We start from the raw sequence: 26212 nt of genomic DNA, 5'->3' as shown, positions 1-26212 counted from the left end.
TGTTTGGAGTTTTTTTTTTCCTAGACTGTCATGCAAAAGGAGTCCACAAAGGGCCTCACTTTATCCTTTATGGAAAGATGCCTTATTAAAGAGTATTAACTTTTGCATTGAAGATCTACTGTAGGCTGATTTTTGTTTAAAAATGAATTATTTTGTTTTATCATAATTTTTGTGTTGATTTTTTTTTTTTTTCCCCCAGATATGTGACCGTTCCCTCTCGGTTATCCGCATGCATCCCCAACACAACCCCCTAGAAATAAAGTAGAAATTAAAGTTGTTGAGTGAAAGCATCATGGTTTGTTTAATTCATGCTTAGAGAAAGGCATGGAGGCCATGGCAAGAAGATAACATATCCAGCATCCAGTTGACCACATAAACATGCTTTATTTCAACATCCAAAATAATTAAAAACATCTCGAAATACTATACATGTACAAAATAAGTACAGATCCTTTGTTGGAACCAATGGAGGGTCTATTTCTTCTGTGGCTTTTTTTTCTTTCTCTATTGCCGCCTCATTTCAGCTTTTATGAGAAACCTTTCACTGAAAACAAATCAAACAAACGGAAACAAAAAGGAGAAAAGAGATGTGCATTGCATTTTGAAAGTTAGGAATAACATCTGGAAAGGTGGGCGGCATGTGCAGACACAAATAAGAGGGGAAACAGAAATGAGACGAACTGGCAATCAGTCCATCCACCTAACCTACATCAGATGAAGTGCAAATCTACAGTAACCAACCCATCCAGCTGTTTGATTCTCCTCGTCTGCCGACACTTGGATAAGAGCAATCGCATCACATTGACATCAAGACATTCCCGTTGACATTTAGCACCAAAACGGCCCTGCGAGTGACAGTATAAAAAAAAGAACGCTTTCGTTTTCTGGACACAAACACACACACAGGACCTGGAGAGGAAGTAGCACCTTTTCAAACCTGTTCACACTAATCGCTCGAATAAAAAACCGCCCTCGTTTCCCCCCCAAAATCTTGGCACATGCACTTTTTTGTCCTGAGGTAGCCTTTATATCACGATGACGTTGTACCATTGAGCTAACTCTGCTTCCTGTGTGATGTTTGGTGAGTTTGTCTCACTTTTCGCTTTGGAAGGAACGAGACACTCGGCTGTCGTTTGTCATATTTATTCAACACCAGAGAACGGTACATTAGCATTTGCTTGTTTTCTCATTGTCCTTTTGCAGTGGTCAAAAAAACGGCACACAAAGTCACCAGGTGGTGTTTTTCTTTGGACTCCAGGGGGCGGGGCGTTTTACAAGGATATATATTATTTTCTTGTTGTCAGCTGACGCAAAAGATTCTCAATAAGTGTCCACGATGGTGACGACGCTGGCTGATGTAGTGGTCCTCAATTTTGGTTCGAGAACGTTCGCACCGTCCTCAGAAAACTTAGGTTGAAGCGCATGGACCGATTGCAGCCGAATAAGAGTTCGGGCTTTTTTTTTTCTTATGAACAGGAAAAGATTTGAGGATGACTGCTAGAAAGAAAACAGCAAAGTCATGTCCAGATTTTTCTTTTTACAAGAAGCAGACTTGGCCAACTTCTACGCCGAATTCCTGATCGGGAGCACCAATGTCCATAGGAGCGATATCAATGATTGGCAGACGAGATGTTTTCGTTGTCTTATAGTCAATGACTGTCTTGCCCCATGTGCCAGTGTGTGACTGTGGCGAAAAACAAAGAGGAAAAAGACAAATAAATCAGGATGACACCGTTAAACTCTTTTTAAGAGGCTGGATATGAAAGCAAAAGCAGATTGGAGATGGCCTGTTGCTTACCGTGCAGCCGTCCTCGCTGACTCTGTATGTGAAGCGGCTGTTGCCCTCCGCTCTGATCTCGATGTCGTTGGAGCCCTGCAGGAGCAGAGCCTTCTTCAGGTTGCCTGTGGCCTCGTCCATGTAGGCGATGCTGTTCTTGCAGTGGTAGGTGATGTTCTGAGAAGCCTCGTTGGACATCAGGCGCATGAAGGTCAGCTGGATGTTGACATCCTCTGGATCAGAGCCCTCACTGCCATACTGGAACTATACAGAAGACACAAGAGAACATTACTTCCTGCGATCATCCCTGAAGACCATGCCGTATTTATATTTCCAGACCACACTTTTGTGTTTTTATGATTCAGAGAGCATCATGTGCATGAGTGGAGAAAATAATTGATCATTGTTTTTTGTTTTATTTTTGTACAATTGCATAATAATTTTTTTTTTTTAATATTTGAAAACAATGCAAAATATTTTTTTCATACTAAGCTATATTAATACTTGTAGAGCGTTAAACAAATAATAGTCGGCCGAGATACAACTATTTGTTTTATTTTTGTACAATTGCATAATAAAAAAATATTATTTAAATTATTTGAAAATAATTTTTCATACTAAGCTATATTAATACTTGTAGAGCGTTAAATAATCAAAATGATTTTTTAAATAAAATTAAATATTTAAATAATTTTTTTTGCTTTTAAAAATGCAATTATTCTATACAATGCAATGTATTTTATAAAATGAAAGAAGTATTTTAATTTCTAGCTCATTAATCAAATTTTAAATAGTTCACATTTTAATTCTTAAAACCTTTTTAAAATTAAAAATTCTACAACTATCCATTTATTGTGGTATTATTTAGGCCTATATTATATTATATTATATTATTATTTATGGTTTGCTGAAACTAGTTTCAGACTTTTGATGCAACTGAAAATCTATATGTGCACATAAACATTTTTTTTAGAATGTAATGTATTTTAAAATACACAAAATATTTCAAATATTTCTAGATCATTAATCAAATCAAATTTTTAAATAAAATTCACAAAACATATTTTACTTTTTAAAATGTGTTTATTTATGTATAGTTTGTTGGAACTGCTTTCAGACTAATTCTGACATTTTATTTATAAGGGTAAAAGTTTTGAAAGATTTATATATAATAAATTCCATTGATGTATATTTTGTTAGGATAGGAATATTTGGCCGAGATACAACTGTTTGAAAATCCGCAATCTGAAGGGTGCAAAATATTGAGATAAAAGTTGTCCAAATGAAGTTTTGATATGTTTACAGAGACAAATTTACTAAATATCTCCATGGAACATTTCGTGGTTCCTTTGATGATTTTTTGCATTAAAGAAAAATGGATAATGTTGACCCATACAATGTATTTTTGGCTATTTCTACAAATCCACCCATGCTACTTACAACTGATTTTGTGCTCCAGGGTGACATATATGCACATAAACATGTATTTTAAATCTAAAATGAATTTAAACTATGTAATAATAAATGCATTTTAGCTTGTGGTCTCTTCTCTGTATATCATATAAGGTGCTGACGTACCTGGAAGCCATTGGGCATGGACTCTCCGAACCAGACGTGCTTCTTCTCTCTGATGTTCTTGCTAGTGTACCAGTTCTTCATGGGAATGGTGTTCTGGGATGGGCTGACGCAGGTCTCACCAGTCTCCATGTTGCAGAAGACCTTGATGGCGTCCAGAGGAGAGCCCTGGTTGGGATCCACCCAGTAGGAACCTTGCAGAAACACAGTTTCAAATCAATCTCAAAGCTTCGAAATGCATGATAAGTGCAATCGATTTATTCAGAACTAAATCCAAGCTTACCGCTCTTCCACTCGGGATGGCACATCCTGAGGTCGCGGCACATGCGGGCAGGGTTGGCCTGGGTTCCTTCGGGGCTGCGGATGTTCTCGATCTTCTGGCTCAGAGATTTCAAGGTGGTGTCCACCTCGGAGTCGCGGTCGCGAACGGCAGCGTCGTCGGCTCTGTAGCCTCCGCGCATGGGGTCCGGACCCTTCTCGCCCTGGGGCATGGGAAGGAAAGGCTCGCCGATGCCGGCGGGTCCAGGGGGACCTGGAGGTCCGGGAAGACCGGGAGCACCCTAGTGAAGAGAGAAAGCCACATGAGTGCATCCAATGGGATGTGATTTAAAACAGATTTAGCAGGTGATGATTTCAGACTTACAGCAGGTCCCATTTCTCCACTGCGACCACGGGGTCCAGGAGGTCCGACGGGTCCGGGCAAACCATTCATACCATCCTTACCAGGGGAGCCATTGGAGCCAGAAGATCCCTATCAGCAGAACGAAAGTGTTTGGAGAGTATTAAACATTGCGCTTTCTCATTTGTGTCCGATATACCTGACTAAAATATCTGGATGCTACTACTGAACCCATACTATGACAAAAACAAAGTAAGACAGAATGTAAAATAATAATAAATGATCCAAATGTAGGTTGTAGTTATTTTATATATAAAAAAAACCAATTCCCATTTAATAAAATAATAAAAATCTGCAACTTTGATACGAGCTAAAAGGATAAAACCAAATCTTATTTCACGATATAGTCAATTTGTTTTACAATAACAGTTTGTATTATAATGTAGTATTTTATATTTGTTATTAATAATAAGAACATAGATGCAGGTAACAAACTAAAGGACTAAATTTGTTTTATTCCCAAATTCATTTGAATTTTTCTGGATTCTGTTTTTTTCCCGTTTTGAATTTTACATGGTTACATTAAAAAATATTAATCAAAAAGCATGTCTAATTAATTGAAATCATGAAACGTACATGATTTAACAGCAATTTCTTAAAAGTATCACAAAAATTACATTGCAAGGCCCTATAAAATACGTTTTATTATTTTTCTCAAATTCTGTGAATCTGTTTTCTATTAATTCTCGTATAATAGTTTCATTAAATTTTAATAATCAAAAGCATGTTTAATTAATTTATGAAAATGAATTTAATTTTATAAAGAATTTTTATTATTTTTTTTTTTTTTTAAGAAATACTGTCTTGTGTGTTTACAATTGTCATGTAAATAAATTCTAGTAAATAATTTTTCTGGTAAATATTGCTTAAATGCAGTTTTAATAATATATTTTATCATTAGTAGTAGTAGTACTATCACTACATGAAGTAATATTTCTGTCAAGTTAAACCAAACCTTTATTTCGACAGGTTGCTGCTTTTACATTTCTATTTGTTTATGATATGAGAATGGTTTTCTCAAAAGTAATGGTGAAATGTTCATGAAGTGACTTCAGTATGTGTGTAGTAAACTGCTTGTATATTCATTTATGCATGTATTTAAATAGGCAAAATCCATGATATTCCATGTTCTGATTCTGTTTTTATGACTGGATCCCATGATTCCATCCACGTTTTCAGCTTCACTTTAATCACAGGACCCTAAATAATTAATGTTAAGCTAGTGTTAAGTGTCAGCTTCAGAAGTGCTACTACGGACTATGTTTATGGTGTTTTCTTGAGCTTGGTCACCATTGCTTCTATGGAAAAAGTCTTCTTGATGTGCTACTTACACGAGGTCCAGCAGGGCCAGATGGTCCGGCGGGTCCTTGGTCACCAGGGGAACCCTAAAAACATTCAGAAAGCATTAAAAATCCAGGTCAGTTTTCACCCTAGCTTGAGAAAAAGAAGAGATCTGGATGTTGAGCTGGACTTACAGGAGGTCCAGGAACTCCAGCCATTCCACTGAAGCCACGGTGTCCCTTATGGCCTCTCTCTCCAGCCTCTCCGGCCTCACCCTTGTCTCCTCTTGGACCAGCTGGACCCTGCAGGTATAGACATGAGAATGATCAGCCTGCTGATGGACTACTAATAGAAGAAGCTGATTAACTGAGAACTATGAGAAAGTCATACCAAGGCACCACGAGCACCAGCAGGACCGGAAATACCAGCAGGACCAGCGGGACCCTGGGGGGAAGAGGGGAAAAAGGACAACATTAAACATCCAGTGGAACACAATCATGGCATGAGATTACGAGAGTTTTGAACATTAAAGTGCATTTTTCAATTAGTTTAAATTCAGTTCTGTAATGCTGAATAAACTATCACTAAAAGACTACATAGACGTAAACTAAAGCTTACTCAAACTACACTCATATACACTGTTGCTCAAAAGTTTGAGATTTGTAAGATTTTTAATGCTTTTTTTTAAAGTCTCTTACGCACATCAAAGTTTCATTTATTTAATCAAAAATACAGAAAAAGAACAAACAAATTTATTTATTTTTAAATTTACTTTAAAATATAATTTATTTCTGTGATGCAAAGTTACATCTAATATACTGATTTATTACTTTTATTATCAGTGTTGTGCTGCTTAATTTTTTTGGGATTCTCTGATGAATAAAAAGTTCAAAAGAACAGCATTTATTCAAAATTAAAAAACTTTTTTACTATCACTTTATCAATTTAAAATCCTTATCCTTAAAATAAAGGGTTCCAAAAAAAAAAAAAATTAAGCAGCACAACCGTTTTCAACTGCAATCAGAATATTAGAATGATTTCTGAAGGATCATGTGACACTGAAGACTGCAGTAATGATGCTGAAAATTCAGCTTTGCATCACAGGAATAAATTATATTTTAACGTATATTAAAATAGAAAACCACTTTTTTAAATTGCATTAACATTTCACAATATTACATTTTTCTGCATTTTTAATCAAATAAACACAGCCTCGATGTTCAGAAAAGTCTCCTTTAAAAAGCATAAATATCGTACTTTTGAACTTTTGAGCAGCAGTATGTGTTGGCATGGATGCATTACATGTATTTGTTGATTAAGGTGTAAATATTTTAATGCAAACAGAGGCTTTTGAGTCGAATGATTCTGGTAATTTTTAGAATATTTTTGCATATAAAAACGTACAGCCTCTCCACGATCTCCAGTCTTGCCAGATGGACCCATGGGGCCAGGAGCTCCAGGAGCACCAGGGGCGCCAGGAGGACCAGCGTTGCCATTCTCACCACGGTCTCCCTACAGAAAACAGAGGAAATGAAGAGAACTTTCACATATTTACAGTATATGCAATTTTGAAAAAGTTACCCTTATGACTGGTTTTGTAGTCCAGGGTCATAATTAAGGTCATAAAAGCTGCATGCATAATAATTACAAAATTAATTTGCAAAATGCTGTTTTAGTTCAAGACATAATTTTTCAGATTTAATTGTAAAATTAATTATATACATATATTTTAAATTAAAGGATGCTTTGATTGGATAGGATGCCTAGGTAGGAAAATGCATGTGAGTGCGCTCACCTTTGGTCCAGGTGGACCATCACGGCCAGGAGCACCATCATGTCCAGGGTTACCCTACAGAGATGAGTGACATAATGAAAATTGCTCCATCATACCACATAGAATGTAGCTTTTTTTTCTAAACAATTCTGGTTTAACAAAACTTAGTTTAGCAAAAGTTCTCTCACCTCACGTCCAGCCTCACCAGGAGCTCCACCCAGTCCAGGAGGTCCCATAGGTCCAGGAGGACCACGCTCACCCAAAGCACCAACGGCTCCCTGCTTTCCTGGCTCTCCCTGAGGTGATCAATAAATAAATGAGTATTGAGAAGAAAGTCAATGCTTTGTCTAATACACCTGCCATTGCATATTAGAATTGCACCACCTTGCTTGTTTCAAACTAACATTGATGAGTTGATTCCTAAAAATGTGTTTGTTTTGCTTGAGCATGTCACACTTTCTCACAAAATATGATGCATTTTGTTATTTTATGTCATAATTATTCAAAAGTTAGCATTATCAAAAATATACGGCTTATTACAATAATTTCTGATGAATTACGGATGAATTTTGATGAGACTTGGCAGCAGGCTGGGTGAGACTTTTTCATATGTAGTGTGTGCATATCTAAAACGATGAATGGGTGAATGCATGTGTATGCATGTGTAAATGTGTGCATGCATGAACAAAAAAGCCTCCTGAATAAAAACTGTACAACCCAGTGTCACAAAAATACTTGTATGTATGTAAAAGTAAAATAGCTGAATTTTAAATTTCAATCATGATTTCTAAAAATGTATTCCTGTTTTTTATATCCTTGTCTAATTAAATTCTCTTTACAAACTCACCACACTACATTAATAGTCAATAACTGTAATGTTTTCTTGCACTTGAAAATAGCACATTCCAATGTTACAGTCAAATAAAGAACCCTTAGGTCTTAAAGGGTTAATCACGATTTCTGTTTTCTACTAAACCAGATTACAACTTTTTGTTAATTCTCAGCACATCTCAGCCCAATCCTGCACAATATGATCAGGAATGCAGAACACTGCAAAAAAAGGCTTATCTTAGTATTTTTGTCTTGTTTCGTGTCAAAATATCTAAAAATGTCTAAATTAGGATGACATGAGATATTTAGTCTTGTTTTAAGCAAAATGCACTTAAATTTTTTTTTCCTCCTGGAAACAAGTAAAAAAAATCTGCCAGTGGGGTAAGTCAAATATTCTTAAAACAAGAGTATTTTACTAACCCCACTGGTAGATAATTTAGCTTATTTTAAGCAAATTTGCACTTAATTTAGTTTTTTCCCCTGGAAACAAGACTAAATATCTCAAGTCATTTTTCTTATTTAGTAAATGCATCTTAATTTAAGAATTCTTAGATATTTTAACTAAAAACAAGACAAAAATACTAAGCAAGTGAATGCAAAAAAAACAGATGTCAATGTTTTAAAATGACTAATATGGATAAAACCACTTACGGAAGGACCGGGGAGACCACCGAAACCTCTCTCTCCTCTTTGTCCGGGAAGACCAACAATACCACGGGATCCAATAACACCAGGAGGTCCAGGAGAACCAGCGGGACCCTAAAGACCAGCAGAAGAGTGAAGTGAATATTCATTTGCAGATGACAGAGTCCGTTTGTAGCTGATGCAGATGCTGTATGTTTGCGGGAGGATTACTTACAGCAGGGCCATCGGGACCAGCGCTACCCTTCTCTCCAGAGGGTCCTGGGGGTCCACCGGCACCGGCCTCTCCGGGGCGACCAGCGGGTCCTCTCTCACCACGGTTACCTCTTTGTCCTTCTTTGCCGGCAGGACCGGTTGGGCCTGGGGGTCCACCAGCACCCTGAGGGAAAACAGAAGACATGCAATTAAATTAAATGTTCAGACTTGTGCATTTAACAATGCATTTGCATGTTCACAGTTCCCAGATGTCCATTAACGTTCACTATTTATTTTTTCTATTATTTATTGTAAAAATTAAGACCTGGTTTAGAATGTAGATTACTTACAGAGGGGCCTGGAGGTCCGACTCTACCAGCAGCACCAGGGAAACCAGTAGCACCCTAGTAAAAAAACAAAAACACCATTAAACACTGCAATATCATTCTGGAGAAAACCAAAAAGTATAGCTACATCTTACAAAATATGATTGTTAGTGTTTTAAATAACAAAATATCAAACTAATTTTTAAATTTTCATTTCATGGAAAAGCATGTTAGGGGTTAATAGAATATAGAAATAGAAATATGTTTGTGGGTCAAATATACAAAATTTTTAAATGTAAAAAAATGAAAAAGTTTTCTGTTTAATTTAATTGAATTCTTGTTTTTGTTTTTCTGAACAAAAAATAAATATCATACACTTTTCCTCTAATTTACAGAAGACAGCCGCTAAAATGTCATTCAGTGTCAATCTTGTCAGGTATATTTACAACAAAAATCAATTTATTACATATTAAAAGATTAATTACTTTCACCCCAAATACTAATTAGTTGTAAATCTACATTTTTTTAATTTTGCCCATTTGTCAGTAAAAATTGTTTTGCTCATTTAAAACACAATAAAATTGTATATGCTCCCTTATTCTTTTATCTATTTTAATATGCACAGGTCCGAATAAGTATGTAGTTTGAATGTTTGCATAAATATTGTTACACTGAATTACAATGCAACATTATTTTCAACCGAATTTTATTCTCCAAAAACTGAAAGTAGACACTTTACTTATATTTAATGTGCTTTCTATGAACATCAAATCACTTTTGTAAATTTCTTTTGATAAACATCTTTAAGTTCAAGCATATTGAAACTAAAACTAAAATAAATAAATATAAATAAATTACTAAAACAACTTTGTATTGAAAGTATAGATACAGTCATGGCTTTGCATTCTGTCTAATTTCTTTTTGTTTTTGTAATATAGCATTGACTCTTACAGGAGGTCCAGCACCACCGCGAGCACCTTTAGCTCCAGTAGCACCAGCAGGTCCCTGTCGAAGACAACAACAGACAATAAGTCAGCGATATTCATATATTTAAATACAGTCAAAACTAGAGTCGATAATCTTACCTGTGGGCCAGCAGCTCCGACGGGTCCAGCGGGTCCAGAAGCTCCAGCATCACCCTTAGGTCCAGAGTCACCGGTCTCTCCCTTAGCACCAGGTTGTCCATTAGCACCCTGCATTAGGAATAAAGAAACTCGAGCTCAGTGGCTGTAAAATACCACATGATGGGAACTAATTGACAATAGTGGGGTGAGATTGATATACTCACAGGAGGTCCAGCAAAGCCAGCAGGTCCAGGAGGACCGACCTCACCACGCTCACCCTGGGAAGACAAACGGAGATTTGCATTCAAATGCATTTTACAAATCAACTTAACACTGTAAAATATGACTAAACTGAAAGCAAAGGTGCTAAAATACTATTTTAGTTTTTCTACTTCAAATGTGTTTTATTTGTGAAAGTTACTAGCAATTTCCGACTAAAAATTAACAAGAAAGAACTATTTTTAGTGTTTCTACTTCAAAATTTCATGTGTGTTTCATTTATTTATGCTTTTTTATGCAAGTGACTAGCAATTTCTGAAAATTAATTTTTCATGTTTAATAATCGGTAAAATCCTACACCATTCTTTCTGTGAAGTTAAAGAGTACTTGCAAAGTCTCCCCTAGTAAAAAAGTACTAGATGCGTTCATTTTAAACTAAGTATAGTTCAAGTCTATTAGCATATTTACTGAAATATCGCTTGAGTTTATTATTACTACTATTTTATTACTACTTGTGGACAAGTAATATAATATAAAGCCTAAAATATGTTTTAATGTCACTATTGATGACGATTGCATGATCTTTAAATGCAAAATATTTAAGGTGCACCTTGCAATAGTTTCACTTTAACACAATTAAATACACTTAAGTATATCTTCATCACGATTAAAGAGCATTAAGAAAAAATTAGTTAATTCACACATAATATGTGAATTTGCCATTTCATTGGAATTATTTGTGAACATTACTAGCAATTCTGACTAAAAATGATGCCAACAAGAAAAAGTATTATTTTTGTGTTTCTACTTCAAAATTTCACATTTGCTCAGTGTGTTACTTGCATTTGTTTGTATTTTTTTAATGCAACTGATTAGCAATTTCTGACTGAAAATTGATTTTTTTATGTTTAATTGAAATAATCTGTGAAATCCTACATCATTTTCTGTGGTCTCCTCTAGTAAAAAAGTAATAGATTTTTTATACAAAGTATAGTTCAAGTCTATTAACACACTTACTGAAATATCACTTGAGACTTACTGATATAAAAAAGTTGTAATTAAACTTTATTTGGAGGACCCCTTGTGCACAATGCATATTTCTTAATATTAAGCCTAAAATATGTTTTATTGTCACTATTGATGAGGATTGTATGATTATATGTCTTAACTATCTTGCAATAGTTTCACTTTAACACAATTGAATACACTTAAGTATATCTTTAGTTGGACTAAAAGTGCATTAAGTGCAAAATTAGTAAATGTATTTGTAGTATACTTAGCATTTAAAAACACTTTAGTATATTTACTTTTTAACTAGAGGCATTTTGATTCTAATCAAAATGCATGCAATTTAGCATTTTTATTTTGGTCTTTATGTCCATGTTTGATCAGGTTTTTGGTATGATTCTGATAACTTACAGGGGAACCACGAGGACCAGTCAATCCTGGAGGTCCAACAGCACCAGGCTCTCCCTAAAACACAATCAAACACAAAGCTTTTAGAGACAACAGTAAATAATTCTGCTACTGGACATAAAAATGTGTTGATAAAACATGCAATTAGAAAAATGAGTTGGAGCTGAAAATATTTATAAATGCATATCGTTCAGTGCTGATTGTGTTTTTACCTTCTCACCAGGAGCACCAGAAGGTCCAGAAGGTCCAGTTGGGCCAGTCATTCCACGCAGACCATCCTTACCAAGAGCTCCATCAGGGCCCTTGGGTCCACCATCACCCTAAAGAGGAAGGACAACTGTTGTGAGCAGGATAGGACATCATCAACACTACATTCGGTACAAATCTTAGCAGTGTATATTTTTAAAACTACTTGCAGACAATATAATATGAATGAAATAAAAGGTCACTTAATAGAACACACTTTCATGGCTATGTTTCTTATCACTCTACTTAAGTGAGACTAAAAAACTAAATACTGCATTTAATATAAATTTACACTGTAATACACTGCCTCTTAAAAATGGGATCAGTAAGATTTTTAATGGTTTTTAAAGACGTTTCTTATGCTCATCAAACTTGCATTTATGTGATTAAAAATACTGAAAATACTGTAATATCATTTCAATTTAAAATGACTGTTTCTATGTGAATATATTTTAAAAAGTAATATATTTCTGTGATCAAAGCTGAATTTTCACCATCATTACTTCACTATTCAGTGTTACATGATCCTTCAGAAATCATTCTAATATGCTGATTTATTATGTATTTATAATTGTTTATTCAAAGCATTTATTCAAAATAGAAACATCTTAAGTCTTTACTATTACTTTTTATCAATCACAGGTTCCAAAAAAATATATCAAGCAGCACAATTGTTTCCAGCAATGATAATAAATCAGCATATTAGAAAGATTTCTGAAGGATCATGTAACACTGAATAGTGAAGTAATGATTCAGTAAAAGTAAAATTCAAAAAGTAAAAATTCAGCTTTGCATCGCAGGAAAAAAAATCAATTTTAAACTATATTAAAATAGAAAACTAAAATTAACTACATTTTTCTGCATTTTTAATCAAATAAACGGAGCTTTGATGAGCAGAAAAGCATTAAAAATAAGCATTAAAAATTAGCAGCAGTGTATAAGATGAACATAGGCCCTATTAGGGTTATTAAAAAAAAATTTAATGGCAGAATGTGAAAATATTCAGTCAAAACGCTTTAAATGTGAGTGTAAATCTGTGTTGTTGTGAGTCTTACTCTGTCTCCTCTGGCTCCAGGCATTCCGCCGGTGCCGCGCTCTCCAGGCATACCCTGCAGTCCAGCGGGACCAACACCACCAGGGGCTCCAGCGGCACCAGGCTCTCCCTAAACACACACAAACACAGAGTTAGATGACAATATATATCTCAAATATCACCATTCTGGCTCATAATGATATCGAATTATGATTCTCACCTTAGCACCATCATTACCAGCAGAACCAGGAGCTCCACGAGGGCCGTTGGGGCCAGCAGGGCCAGTGCTGCCACGCTCACCGGGGAAACCTCTGTCACCCTGCGTGAGACATTCACAATTATCATTAGGATGCATTTCATCCCAAATGAGTAATGAAATCTTTACTCTAAAGCAGTGAGGTAAATGAAAAGCTAATACTAAATACTAAAAAGATGTATGTTACCTAAATGTTATTAATTGTACTTTTTGACATTTTCGAAGCAGTAATAGTTAGGTTTGGTCAAGATTAAATTCTTGCAAATTGTGTTTTAATAAAAAAAAAAATTAAAAATGGAGCAAATTTTGTCATATCAAGCAATTAATTAATTATGAGTAGGATTTGAGTACATATACAGATTTATGCATACATTTATCAATGTTTATTCAGTGTTAAAAAGTGACTAGTGTTGTCGAAATAAGTTGATAAAAGACCAAAAAAGGGTTGTGGTTCATTTTTTAAATTGCTAATTATACATGCATGCATTCGTTTGAATGCTTAAAAAGTTTCCTACAAAATTTACACTTTTTTTTGTTGTTGTTATTTTTTACACAAGATTTGCTAGAATTTAATCTTGATATTGAGCAAACCATAACAATGCATTAAAAAATATATACAGTTGCATATTAAATGTAATTTTTTTTTTTTGTTTTAATTTTTGACATTTTCCAAGCAGTAATGTAGTTATGGTTAGGTCAACATCAAAATAATTTTTTGCAAATTGTGTTTTAAGAATAAGAAATGGGGTAAATCTGATCACATTTAAGCATTTAAGCAATTAATTGATTGCCTGAATTGTGCAAAAAAAACGGCTTTAATTTTCTGGTGTCTTAAATTAGTTTGAAAACTAATTCTGAGAGTTTTTTTAATAAAAAAAAATAATAATTGCATACATTTAATCAATAGAAGTGTTAAAATGTATGGCTAGTTTAGTTGAAATAAGACCAAGTTGATAAAAGACCAAATAATTGCAATTTTACAATTCATGCGGTCATTTGATCCCTTAATATGATCTTATACATTTCCTACAAAATTTAAACATAGACAGTTTTTATTCTAGAAACAAGATTTGCAAGAATTGTATCTTTATATTGACCAAACCATAACAAAGCATGGCAAATTAAAAAATAAAAGTATATAAAAAGAAAGTATCATTCAAAACATTAATTTTTTAATCTAAAAACAAATATTAAGATACATTGTTGCAATAAATGCAAATTTTGCTTCTCAAATTTATTTAGTTTCAAGGATTGTACTGTAAAAGCACATGATACTTTTCTTTTTTTTAAAGTTTAAGCATTATAGTATAAGAACAAACTACACGATTAGTCTCAATGGATACAATGGAGCTTGGAGGTTTTTTTTATATTAGGCAGGAGATACTCACTCTTGGACCAGAAGGACCGGATGGACCAGCTTCACCAGGAGCACCCTGTTAGACAGCGAAAATCATAAATTACACAGAATAAAAACACTGAGCATGAACGTTTACAACTTTGAATGAATATAGATAGAATACATAACATAACCACACATACCTGGTCACCAGGTTTGCCACTCTCTCCGGTGGATCCCTGTGGGCCTGGAAGACCCTGAAAGAGAATAAGCAAGGATGGCTTAGCTTCAATCAAATGACTAAAGACTAAATCAAAGATAATCAGGCATTGATCTTGAACTCAAATGATGAAGAGGATGTGCACGCAGATAAAAAAAAAAAAAAAAAAAAAAATCACACCTGGAATCCAGGAGGACCGGCGGATCCCTGTTCTCCCTTCTCTCCAGATGGGCCCTAAAAGACAACAGAGCGGGAAAACTCAGCAAGAGTTGACAGATTTGTAGCATATCAAACTTTTAAGATGTTCAAGCAGACTTACAGCAGGTCCAGTAGCACCAGGAGCACCAACATCTCCATCCTTGCCAGGAGCGCCCTATAGAAGCACACAAACCAGACACCATTCAAGCAACTGTCTGCAAGTTACACTTGTTTAAGAGAGACTAAATCGGATAAAGCTCAGAAATTGCTTTAAATCGGTGTGATTCGGTACGTACCAAAGCACCAGGAGGTCCAGCAACACCTCTCTCTCCAGCCTTACCAGCCTCACCCTAAGAGGAACACAACAATGTGTTAGAAATTACATCAAAAGTATGCAAATCTGATATTCATGAAGAGTTTTTAGGAGAATAATAACATTAATTAATAAAGTCTGAAACATTTTTTTGAATCAATCAAATTTTTTTTTTAAATGGTAAAAGGCTTGAAAAAGCATTTAAAATGTAACTCACATCAGTTCCCTTTGGTCCAGGGAATCCCATCACACCAGGAGCACCACGAGATCCAGCAGGTCCAGGGGGTCCGGGACGACCATCTTGTCCAGGTGCACCCTATGAGTTAAAGAAATTCAAGCACACATTACTTTAATCCAAGATTTAATCTCATATGAGTCAGTGAATCTAAATTAAAAATATATAAATTAATCTTACAGAAGGTCCAGCTTTGCCATCAGGTCCAGGGCTTCCGGGGGCACCAGTCATACCCTACAACAGGCATCAGGTTAGGTAAATATACAGACTTTTTATGCTACTAATAATGCGTTTCTACAAACCAATAACCTATATCTCACCTTGGATCCAGGCAATCCTGGCTCTCCTGGGCGACCAGACTCTCCGGATGATCCTTGAGCTCCCATTGGTCCGTTAGCTCCGCGCTCACCAGGGGCACCCTGAAATTTACATGGACAGCTTTAGTTTTTCAGCAACTGAAATCTTCTACAGGACCCTGGACAGCTCCTTCTCAATGGAGTCATGCATTAGTGTGAGCAGTCAGGACTAGATTGAATGCAAAGTAAGAAAAATGCTTTTCTTACTTCGATTTTTCGTCTTGTTTCCAGTCAATATATCTAAAAAGTCTTAAATGTAGAAAAAATTTTGTTTTCAGAAAATACTAGTCAAAATTAAGCAGTTATTTTTCTTGAAACAATGCAAAACAAGGTTAAAAAATAATCTTGTTTTCTGTTTAAAAAAAGATTATTTTGCTGACCCCATTGGCTGATTATTTTGCTTGTTCGGAGCAAAAACCCACTTAATTCTGACTTGTTTTTTTTTTTTTTCTGAAAACAAGACAATTTTTACTTGTCTAAAAAAAAATCCTTGATTTAAGAATCGCGAGATATTTTGGGTGGAAACAAGACAAACATCTAAGTAAGAATTGCATTTTTCTGCAGTTAATTATACATAAAGACATCAGTTTGAAAGTTTATATAAAGGCATATACAGTTGTAACATTTGGAACTATGTAAACCTGACCCATTAAAAATGTAACATTATATTTGTTAAATGTAACATTATATTCTAAAATCAATTTGTTGCCGCATATACTACTGGTCAAATATTTGAAATCATTTTTATATAAAAAAATAGAATAAAAAATGTGTATTCTTTGTAAATGTAATATTCAGAAATATTATTACAACCTGAAATAGCCGTTTTCTTATATTTTCGCTTAATAGTTTGCTGCTTATTGTTTTTTCAGGATTCTTTGCTGAATAGAAAGTTGAAACTAGAAATCTTTTACTGTTTTTACTCTCACTTGAATCACTTGAATGCATAGCTGCTGAATAAAAAGAATAATTTCTTCTTTTTCTGCTTAAATCTGGCTTACCCAAAACTTTTAAACTGTAATATATCACCTTTTCCACAAAAATCGGGTAGCACAATTATTTTCAACATTGCTTATAATCAGAAATGTTTGTTGAGGAGCAAATCAGTATATTAGTATGATTTCTGAAGCATCATGTGACATTGAAGACTGCAGTAATGATGCTGAAAATTCAGCTGCGCATCACAAAAATAAAATAAATTTGAACAGATATTCACATAGAACACAGCTATTTCAAATTGAAATAATATTTCACAATTTTGCTGTTTTTATTGTATTTTTTGCTTAAAAGAGTGCAATGATTCATTGTACTGAGTAGACCGAGTAGTTTAGCAAGATTCACAGCCTCAATTTGTGAGTTTCTAAATCAGTAATCTTACCCCAGGTCCAGGAGGTCCATCAGTGCCAGGAAGACCACGGTTGCCAGGAGCACCCTTTAGAAAGAAAAAGACAAAATATAAGAGCCAAACAAAGACGAAAGCACACCTGAATGGAACTGAGCAGGTAAGTTAAACATACACGGGCTCCAGGGGGTCCGACAGGTCCAGCACCACCAGGCTCACCACGGGCTCCTCTCTTTCCTTCCTCACCAGAAGGTCCAGCAAGACCTTGGAGTCCAACTGGGCCCTAAAACAGAGATTAGCAATTATTACTATTACAAAAGGAGGTTTCTGTGAGTATTAGGAAATTATATTTGCTTCAAAGAGTCTTACAGGTTCTCCCTTAGGACCGGCATCTCCCTTAGGGCCTTGGAGACCAGGATCACCCTGGAAATAGAGAATAAAATTTAAGATCTCATTTCATCATGCTTTATTTTTCTGATTCCTCTGTAACCAATGCAACGGCAAGTAACAGCTTCATCAAAAAATCCTGTCATGCACTGCAAGAAAATTATTATTTGTCTTATTTCTAGCCAAAATATCTATATATTTTTAAATCAAGTAGGATTTTCTAGACGTTTTTTCAGAAAAAAACAAGTCAAACCAAAGTGTGTTTATGCTCAGAACAAGCTAAATAATCTGCCAATGGGTTAAGCGAAATTTTTTTATCTCCAACAGAAAACAAGATTATTTTTCTTACACCAATGGCAGATTACTTTGCTTGTTTTAAGCAAAAATGCACTTAATTTTGACTCGCATTTTTTTTTTAAAACAAGACCATTTTTACACATCTTTTAAAATTATTCTTGATTTAAGAAATGTAAGATATTTAAGTAAAGCAAAGCATTTTTAGCGTTTTATGCAATTCTTTCTTCTATGTAACACAATAGAAGATATAGCTGGTAAATAAATAGTTCTATTTCTTTATCTCTTCCACTGTATTATGTACACATGTATAAATGGAAACCAATTTGTTACCAAAAATTCTTCAAAATATATTTTTATTGTGTTGACACAGGTGTTAAAAGACACATGACAAAATGAATAAAATGTTTAGGTGATCTATTTCTTTAGAGTACATTCGTAAGACAAGAAAGAGGATCAGAAAGAGAGATTTTTTTTAACCTTTGCATCTTTTGTAATAGCAATTTCAATTAAATACAAGGATGCAAATATACAAGAAAAAAAATAAACACATAATGTAAATAAAACTTGTTTCATGCATAATAAAATGCAGTATACGTACATTGTTTCCCTTGGGTCCGGGACCGCCATTGGGTCCACCGGGTCCGGGGGGTCCACGAGCACCTGGGAAACCAGGAGCACCAGCAATACCAGCAGCACCCTACAAAACATCATCCCAGATCAATCCAATCACAGTCTGTTGCGATTAAAATGGCCCGTAATTGGGTGCAACAGCGTAAAATAGAGATACTCACAGGAGATCCTTTGGCTCCAGGTTGACCATCACCACCAGGAGTTCCCTGTGCAGTGAGGAAAAGACATAAAGTTAAAGCAAAATGAAGATGATTTTTTCTTTTAGTAGATTTTGATGCATTTACATCAATCTCAAGCGTGCATTCTCCTACTACGCTTTCACACACAGGTCTTTTCAAAGCAGCTTTACAGAAAATCTGGACTGATGTTTAAAATACCTTAATATCTTCACGTACATATAGTAGTTTGCATATCTCTATATTTGGATTAACAGCTTTTAGAATTATTATTATCTATTCTGTTTCTGCCATGCAAGCGCACGTGTTTCCTTTTGAAATGTAGACCTCGTAAAATGCTTTAATACACAGCTTTGCCATTTGAGATGGTGTTTTGTGATGTAAATACTCACAGCAGGGCCAGCAGCACCAGCAGGTCCAGGGTTACCGGGCTCACCACGGGCTCCCTGAGGTCCCTCTGAACCACGGCCTCCAGCAGTGCCAGTTTCTCCCTACAGAAGAGAAAAGGACAACAGAGACTTGTCAGTTTGTTTACGGAAGGCCGATCCCAGCTGGTTTACATGATAATTTAGCATATTGCATTGGTAGACCACATGCACAACGGCAAGGGGTGCAAGAAAGAATCAACTAATTATTTTCTGTATGTTTTCAGAAAAATGTGGTGTTCAAATGTTGAATCAAAAATGAAAATTTTTTCTTTACTTTTATGATTACATCAACTGTTGGCAGCTGCTCTAATCTATGAGCATAAAGACATTTGTAATTGATAATAGTGTGCTTGTACCTTAGCACCAGCACCACCAGGGAATCCAGGAGGACCAGCAGGGCCAGTGGGTCCCTAATGGAGGAGAAAAATAATAAGCGATTATAACAGATGAAGATGATTAATAATGAGCATCCTGCTCTAATCAAAACTCTAGCAAGTGTAACAATATGTTGTTGTACAAAAAGCTAAAGCATCATTAATGCCACACTGTAAACTTCACATAAAACTAACATTTGAAGGCTACATGTATAGTCTGAAATCAAAGCTGGTCCGGTCTCACATCTAAAAATGAGTACTAGGTTCATTAAATTGTGTTTTTTATCAATAAATATACTTTGAACTTGAATTGGCAATACATTCTACCAATTACTAACTCTTTTTACCAGAATATTGATCTTAAGAAACTTACGGGAGGTCCGGCAGCACCAGAGTTGCCATCATTACCGCGGGCACCCTGCAGAAAACAAGACAAGATTACAATCACCCGTCTTTATGAACCCATGATGACACAGAATGATGCTCTTGAACACTGGAGGGAGATTCTAACTTTGAACAAACCAACAACTATTGCTTTTGAGCGTTTATCTTCATGCCTCCAGAACTGAGTCAGTTTTTTAAGCTTACATTTGCACGCAGTTTCAATTAGTTTTGATTATGTTAGGTTCTGTTTACTCATTGTGAAGCACTTTCAGAGTTGCTTGGGTTGAATATTTGACAATGCAAAAACAGAGGGTGGTTTCCTAGTTTCTAGTCCACAGGGTGAATCAAAGCAGGGGGTCAGAATTAATAATAAAGGCATGGATGTGACACTTACAGAAGGACCAGGAGGACCTGGGCGACCCCTCTCGCCGGGCAAACCACGAGCACCCTGAAAGAAGCAGATGGGAAAATGTGAGAAAATGACATTATTTTGAAGAACTTTACTTTAAATCCCATCCAGAAACACTCACCATGGCACCAGCAACACCGCTCTCACCATGAAGACCAGGCTCTCCCTGTGATCAAAGAGGAGACACATTAGCATTCATGTGCACAGACTAAAATCTGCAAAAAATGTATCCGCCTTCATGAGAGCATACAAATTAAAGGAAAATCTAAATTCTGACCTTAGGTCCAGCAGGTCCAGAGTCTCCCTTAGCTCCATCTAGACCGGAGAAACCCTGTAAGAGATAACAGGAAACAAAACATTACTTCTAAAAACTAGAAAAAAAATTATATTCTATAAATTATATATATATATATATATTCTTAAAATTATGAAATATTTTTTCCCAAGCATTATTGCATACAAAATGAAAGACATAGGGAAAAAAGCATGTAATAAAATTCACAATTAAAATATAAAATATAAAAAATGTTTAAGCAGTATTGCACACACACACACACACACACAAAAAAAATTAAAATTAAACATTAAAAATATTAATACAAATGTTTTAGTGAATAGCTAAACATTACTTCTAAAAACAAACAAAAAATCTATATATTTTTTTCCAAGCATTATTGCATACAAAATGAAAAGCATAGGTAAAAAAAGCATGTAATAAAATTAAAAATAAAATATGAAAATATTTTAAGCAGTATTGGACACACACACAAAAACATAAAATAAAAATAAAACATTAAAAATATTAAAAAAAAAAATGTATTGAATAGCTAAACATTACATTACTTCTAAAAACTAAAACAAAATATCTACATGTGTTTTCCAAGCATTTTTGCATACAAAATGAAAAACACATGTAAAAAGCATGTAATAAAATTCAAAATAAAATATGGAAACATTTTAAGCTGTATTGCACAAAAAACATGCAATACAATAAATAAAATAAAATAAATAAAACATTTAAAATATTAATAAAAATGTTTTATTTAATAGCTAAAAAAAGTATATGTACATAATATATATATATATATATATATCAAATAATTTTACATCTTTTATCATTTATAATTTTTTATATGTGTGCAGTCATACTCACTCTGTGTCCCTTGATGCCGGGGAGTCCAGGAGTTCCTGGGAATCCACGAGCACCCTATGAAATAAGCAAAAAAATATAATTATGATGACCCATTTTGCGTATTTGACTGGTAGGAAATTGTGTTATTTTCATTCCAATGAGCAAACATCATATATTATTTTACTCTAAAGACTTTCTACATTGTTTAAACATATATACTATGTCTGCAATATGCTAGAAGTTTATGTATATCAATGAATGTATTGATGTGCACAACACACCTGGGGCCCAGAGGCACCGCGCTCACCAGGACGGCCAGGTTTGCCAGGTTCACCCTGAGGAAAAGCAAAAAAGGCATGAAGAACAAACTCAAAGCTGTATGATTTTAGGTTGACTCATCGCAGTAATCAAAAACTCACATCCTCTCCATTCTTTCCAGGAGGGCCGTTGGGACCGCGAGAACCCATTGGACCCTACGAGCAACAACGGCGAAAGAAAAATCACAAACTGCAGGTAAAATATGCATGCTTTCATAATTGTGTCATACTGACAACTAAATTTCAAAAGTAAAAGGAAGTTGAAGTTACTCACAGGAGAACCAGGCTCACCAGGCTCGCCTGGGGGGCCGGTGAATCCCTGAGGGCCCTGTGAAAAACATAAAGATAAACACTGATCAGATACTGAATGTATAATACGCCACATGAGGTTTACAGTCCATTTTAATTAGGATAATCAAAATAAAATGAATAACTATCTAAAATGAATTACTGCTTTATTTGTTCTAACAAATCAACAATGTTTTATAGTGTAAGGTAAAACACTAGAAACAGACGTACAGGTGAACCTGCAGGTCCAGGGGTGCCACGGGGACCCATGGGGCCCTAAAAATGAGAAAACACAACGTTAGAATAGAGAAAGGAATAATATAACCAGTATAAAACAAGTATGAATACTATATCATGCAAGTTGCTGTATTTCAAATAGAGTCCCATTGCATGAAAATGCATTAAAGGTACTAGTTTTTGAATAACAGATCCAGGCTGTTTGATGCAGGTCAATGCATAATAAAAGTGAGTTACAATAAATGAGATGTAAACAAAATTGCTGAATATCCAGATCACTTGAGATCGCTTTTTCAGAGCAGATTGCACATGAGCTACTTTTTTTTGCAAAATGCATTTCTTTCTGTTCAGTGAGAGTTCATGACAGGAAGGAGGAAGACTTACAGGTGGTCCGGGAAGAGCAGGGCCGCTGGATTTCTCACTGCCGTAAGCCATCTGGGAAAGGAAAGACTGTAGACGAGGACGAAAATGAAAAAGTGAGGATTTGAGATTATTTCTGTGATTATCTTTATTGAATAAATTTCTACTTGCTACTAAGTCTTAGCTAATACACTTTGCACATCCTATGAAATCACATAGACATGCCACATATACCAAAGATATGTCAAACCCTTAAAATACAGCTATTTTGCTGTGCATAGTGCACACTTTCATTCCTGTCAAGCCACATTCCTCCATAGGAGCTGTTCACTTAAGCTGGTACTGAACTACAGAAAAACTGCTATGTGCGGCTCTTTTCCAGCTTCTGTTTGATCTTAAATTCAATTATTTGAACTTTTTATTTTTTATTTTTTTTTTTAGAATACTAAAGGAAATAATCCATGCGGCCGTAGAACGTAACGAAGACTACAGATTTATGTTTCTGAACATCAGCCAACTTGACGAGATTCTCTCAAACTTATAGTGACAGCAATGCAGGTTCACAGTTTTGTAAGATCAAAATCGGGCTGCTTACTCCGCCACCCAGGCCAGGGGTTCCAGGAGGACCAGGAGGTCCAGGGAGTCCGTCCTCTCCGGGAGTACCGTCTCTGCCGGGAGATCCTGGAAGACCCTACGAGAGAAAAAGCGGAGATGCATGAGAGCCAATATCTTTGCTAACTCACATTTAAATGCAATCCACGGAAATACAATCCTCTGGTACAGAATGCATGCCATATAAAGAGTAAAACTGTAATATGCAAGACCAAAACAATCTGTAACTTCTCTCATGTTACATATAAGTTCACAGAGGTCAAAGGTCAGTAGGCCAAATAGAGGTCAACAGGTTAAAAGCCTCCAGTGGCCCATAAATCGCACTAATTATTTCCATTCGCAGCTGATTTTCATGTAAATGCAGACTTCGGTAAAAAACAAATGTGCAACTGGTCTTCTTTTGTTGAACTAGACTAACTCAGATTGTAATACAAATATAATTACAATAATACCAATAAGCAGCTTGTTCAAAAACAAAATTGTACTCACTGGGTCTCCAGCAGGACCAACAGGACCCTAAAAATAAAAAATGAGAAATGTTAAGATTCACATTGTTGTAAAGATAATAATTATGTGTGTAAAGTATTTATACATGGTTTGATAAAAGCAACTGAAGTGATTAATAAATAGCTCAAGAGGTTATATATAATAACTGAAGTTATATATCTAAGCAATAACATATAAACACACATACACACATATAAAATGAGATCCATGAATTAATTCACACTAACCACGGGATCAGTGACTGGAGGTGAAGGACCTGCATTGTCAAAGTCTCCGTCTATGGAATAAAATACAAATGTATTTCAGTATCTTAAAACAGATCAAGCAAATCAAGGCAAGAGATACATATATATATAAGCTTAGAGGACTGGATATATGAAGCTATACTTAAACATTATTACTTCCATTGGTGCTCAAAACATCAATGTGCATTCAAAAAGTATTCATATTTTAATGCACATAGTCAAAATGCATTAAAAAGGCAAAAACATCCTTAATCCCTCAGTGCCATGTAAAGAGAATCCACATGCTTGTGCTCCTCAGGTCTCCTCATGATTGGCAGGCCAATGAGAGATATTTCCCAGAGCGTGTGGTTAAGCGTTCGCACACTTGAGGGCGACAGAGCTAGCTGACCGCAAGGTGTATGACAGACAGTGTGGCTGGAGCAAAGGTGGAGGAGAGTGTACCGTCGGGGCAGATGGGGCAGCATTCTCCGTCGGGAATCTCTGGATTGGCACAGTCGGATGTATCCTCGCAGATCACCTCGTCGCACATGACCGTCCCGCTGTCGCAGACGCAGATCTGGCAGGGCTCGGGTTTCCATACATCCTTGTCGTTGTAATTCTGACCGTCCAATGTACAGCTACCGAATGAGACTGCAAGGAGGACAAACGTCAATTAGCACAATTGCTTTCATTAAAATGAATGCATGGTGGGAATGAATCAAGGGGCCCACAGGTCCAGCGGGGCCACAGTGATACAAAAATTTGATTTGATAAAAACTAAGAAATTTCAGATCAGAACTTCTGACAAATTTGTAGCTAAATTATTTTAAAAAAAACTTGAAAACTTCAAAATCTGAAAACGTACACATCTGTGTAACTTTCAAAAGAACAAATAATGCTTTTTATCACCTAAAGACAAAATAAGAGCATTTATGATTTATGCATGCGCAGTAAAGATGATTATTACAGTCATGCATAATTATCTAATGTGATGTCCTATTAATGATTTACTTGCTGTTTAATTAATATTTTATAAATAGGAAGTACTTGAAGCTAAAATGGGGCGTGCACAATGGTGCTGAGCATGAAGGGAAAGGCCTGCATCCCCTCATCATGTTGCAAAGCCATGCAATATTATAATAAGCCGCATGGTGGCGCAAGAGGCTTGCAAAAGCACCGTCACGCCCTGATCATTCGCAATTAATCATGCACGATTGAAATGAAAACCAGAGGTTTTCTCTACCGAACACAATGCATAAAACGCATTAATTCTATTGTTGTATTTTAGTTGCCTTTAAGGCTAAAACTGATTAAAACTTCTATTTCTTCAGTGGCGGATGCTAAATCAGTGTAATCCAAAGATTATATCCAGATCAAAAAGAAAATGAGAGCATACGTGAGATTAAAAGCACTCTCATCCGTGTTTTTTCCATCAGCGCATCCTTCGCTTCAGGACATCCTATAGTGCGCGTGAGCGGGAGCGCGCACCGAACATGTATCTGCACGCGCGGAGCAAACAAGCGCTCGAGGACGAAACAGAATTCCTAGTATGGCAGGATGAAAACTTTAGACTTTCTAGAAGATAAAAAGGTCGTTTTTCCTTCTCAAGACATTCCGGAGAATTTTAGATTGGTAAAGTGAATCCCCCTGTTGAGTCCAATCTCCTGAGTCAAGCATCAGTGCAAAAAGCAGGAGTAAAAATCATAATACTCACTGTCATCCTCTCCTTGTCCTCTCACCACGAGAACCGCTGCGGCCAGCAGCAGCCCTAACCGGATATCCACAAAGCTGAACATGTCTAAATATTAGACATGTAGACTCTTTGAGGCAAGGGGAATCCTGTTTTTGTCCTCGATCATACACGTAGGGTCCGGTCTGTGTAACTCCAATCCAGACCCTAGCAGAAACTCCCTACTGCCTAAACAAATGTTTGACCCTGGCTTTTATATGGCAAAGTTTTGGGGAGGTGCTGAGTGCGCAAGATATCTGCTGCATGTTCAAGTCAAAGCCAGTCCCTCCTTCAGCCAAAGACGAAGGGCCGCCTTCAAACATGTCAAACTATTTGGAGTCCTCATTACAACGTGGACATTTTCAGACATGGAGAAGTGTGTCAGCGAGGAAGAGGAGTCAAATTGG

General features: G+C 35.7%; 1 protein-coding gene across 1 annotated transcript; it reads right to left on the bottom strand.

Moving 5' to 3' along the window:
* Nucleotides 1-364: 364 nt before the first annotated feature.
* Nucleotides 365-25990, bottom strand: LOC141297657 (uncharacterized). The gene is made up of 51 exons (XM_073828090.1): nt 25791-25990; nt 24539-24727; nt 24080-24129; nt 23835-23861; nt 23329-23424; nt 22758-22823; nt 22368-22412; nt 22123-22176; nt 21951-22004; nt 21813-21866; nt 21553-21606; nt 20677-20730; nt 20521-20565; nt 20385-20438; nt 19980-20024; nt 19589-19642; nt 19197-19295; nt 18790-18834; nt 18597-18695; nt 17684-17737; nt 17490-17597; nt 17351-17404; nt 15937-16035; nt 15797-15850; nt 15599-15697; nt 15365-15418; nt 15190-15243; nt 15051-15104; nt 14854-14907; nt 14703-14747; nt 13279-13377; nt 13081-13188; nt 11992-12099; nt 11783-11836; nt 10369-10422; nt 10166-10273; nt 10032-10085; nt 9105-9158; nt 8777-8938; nt 8569-8676; nt 7275-7382; nt 7108-7161; nt 6717-6824; nt 5703-5756; nt 5507-5614; nt 5363-5416; nt 3996-4103; nt 3636-3912; nt 3356-3546; nt 1799-2041; nt 365-1684 (listed from the first exon to the last, which is right to left on the bottom strand). The coding sequence occupies exons 1-51, from the start codon at nt 25870-25872 to the stop codon at nt 1538-1540; spliced, it is 4356 nt and encodes a 1451-aa protein (XP_073684191.1). The 5' UTR covers nt 25873-25990; the 3' UTR covers nt 365-1537.
* Between the last annotated feature and the right edge of the window lie 222 nt (nt 25991-26212).

The sequence above is a fragment of the Garra rufa genome, chromosome 22 (assembly GCF_049309525.1).
Source record: "Garra rufa chromosome 22, GarRuf1.0, whole genome shotgun sequence".
Lineage (NCBI taxonomy): Eukaryota > Metazoa > Chordata > Actinopteri > Cypriniformes > Cyprinidae > Garra > Garra rufa.
This window is presented reverse-complemented; position numbering and strand designations above follow the sequence as displayed.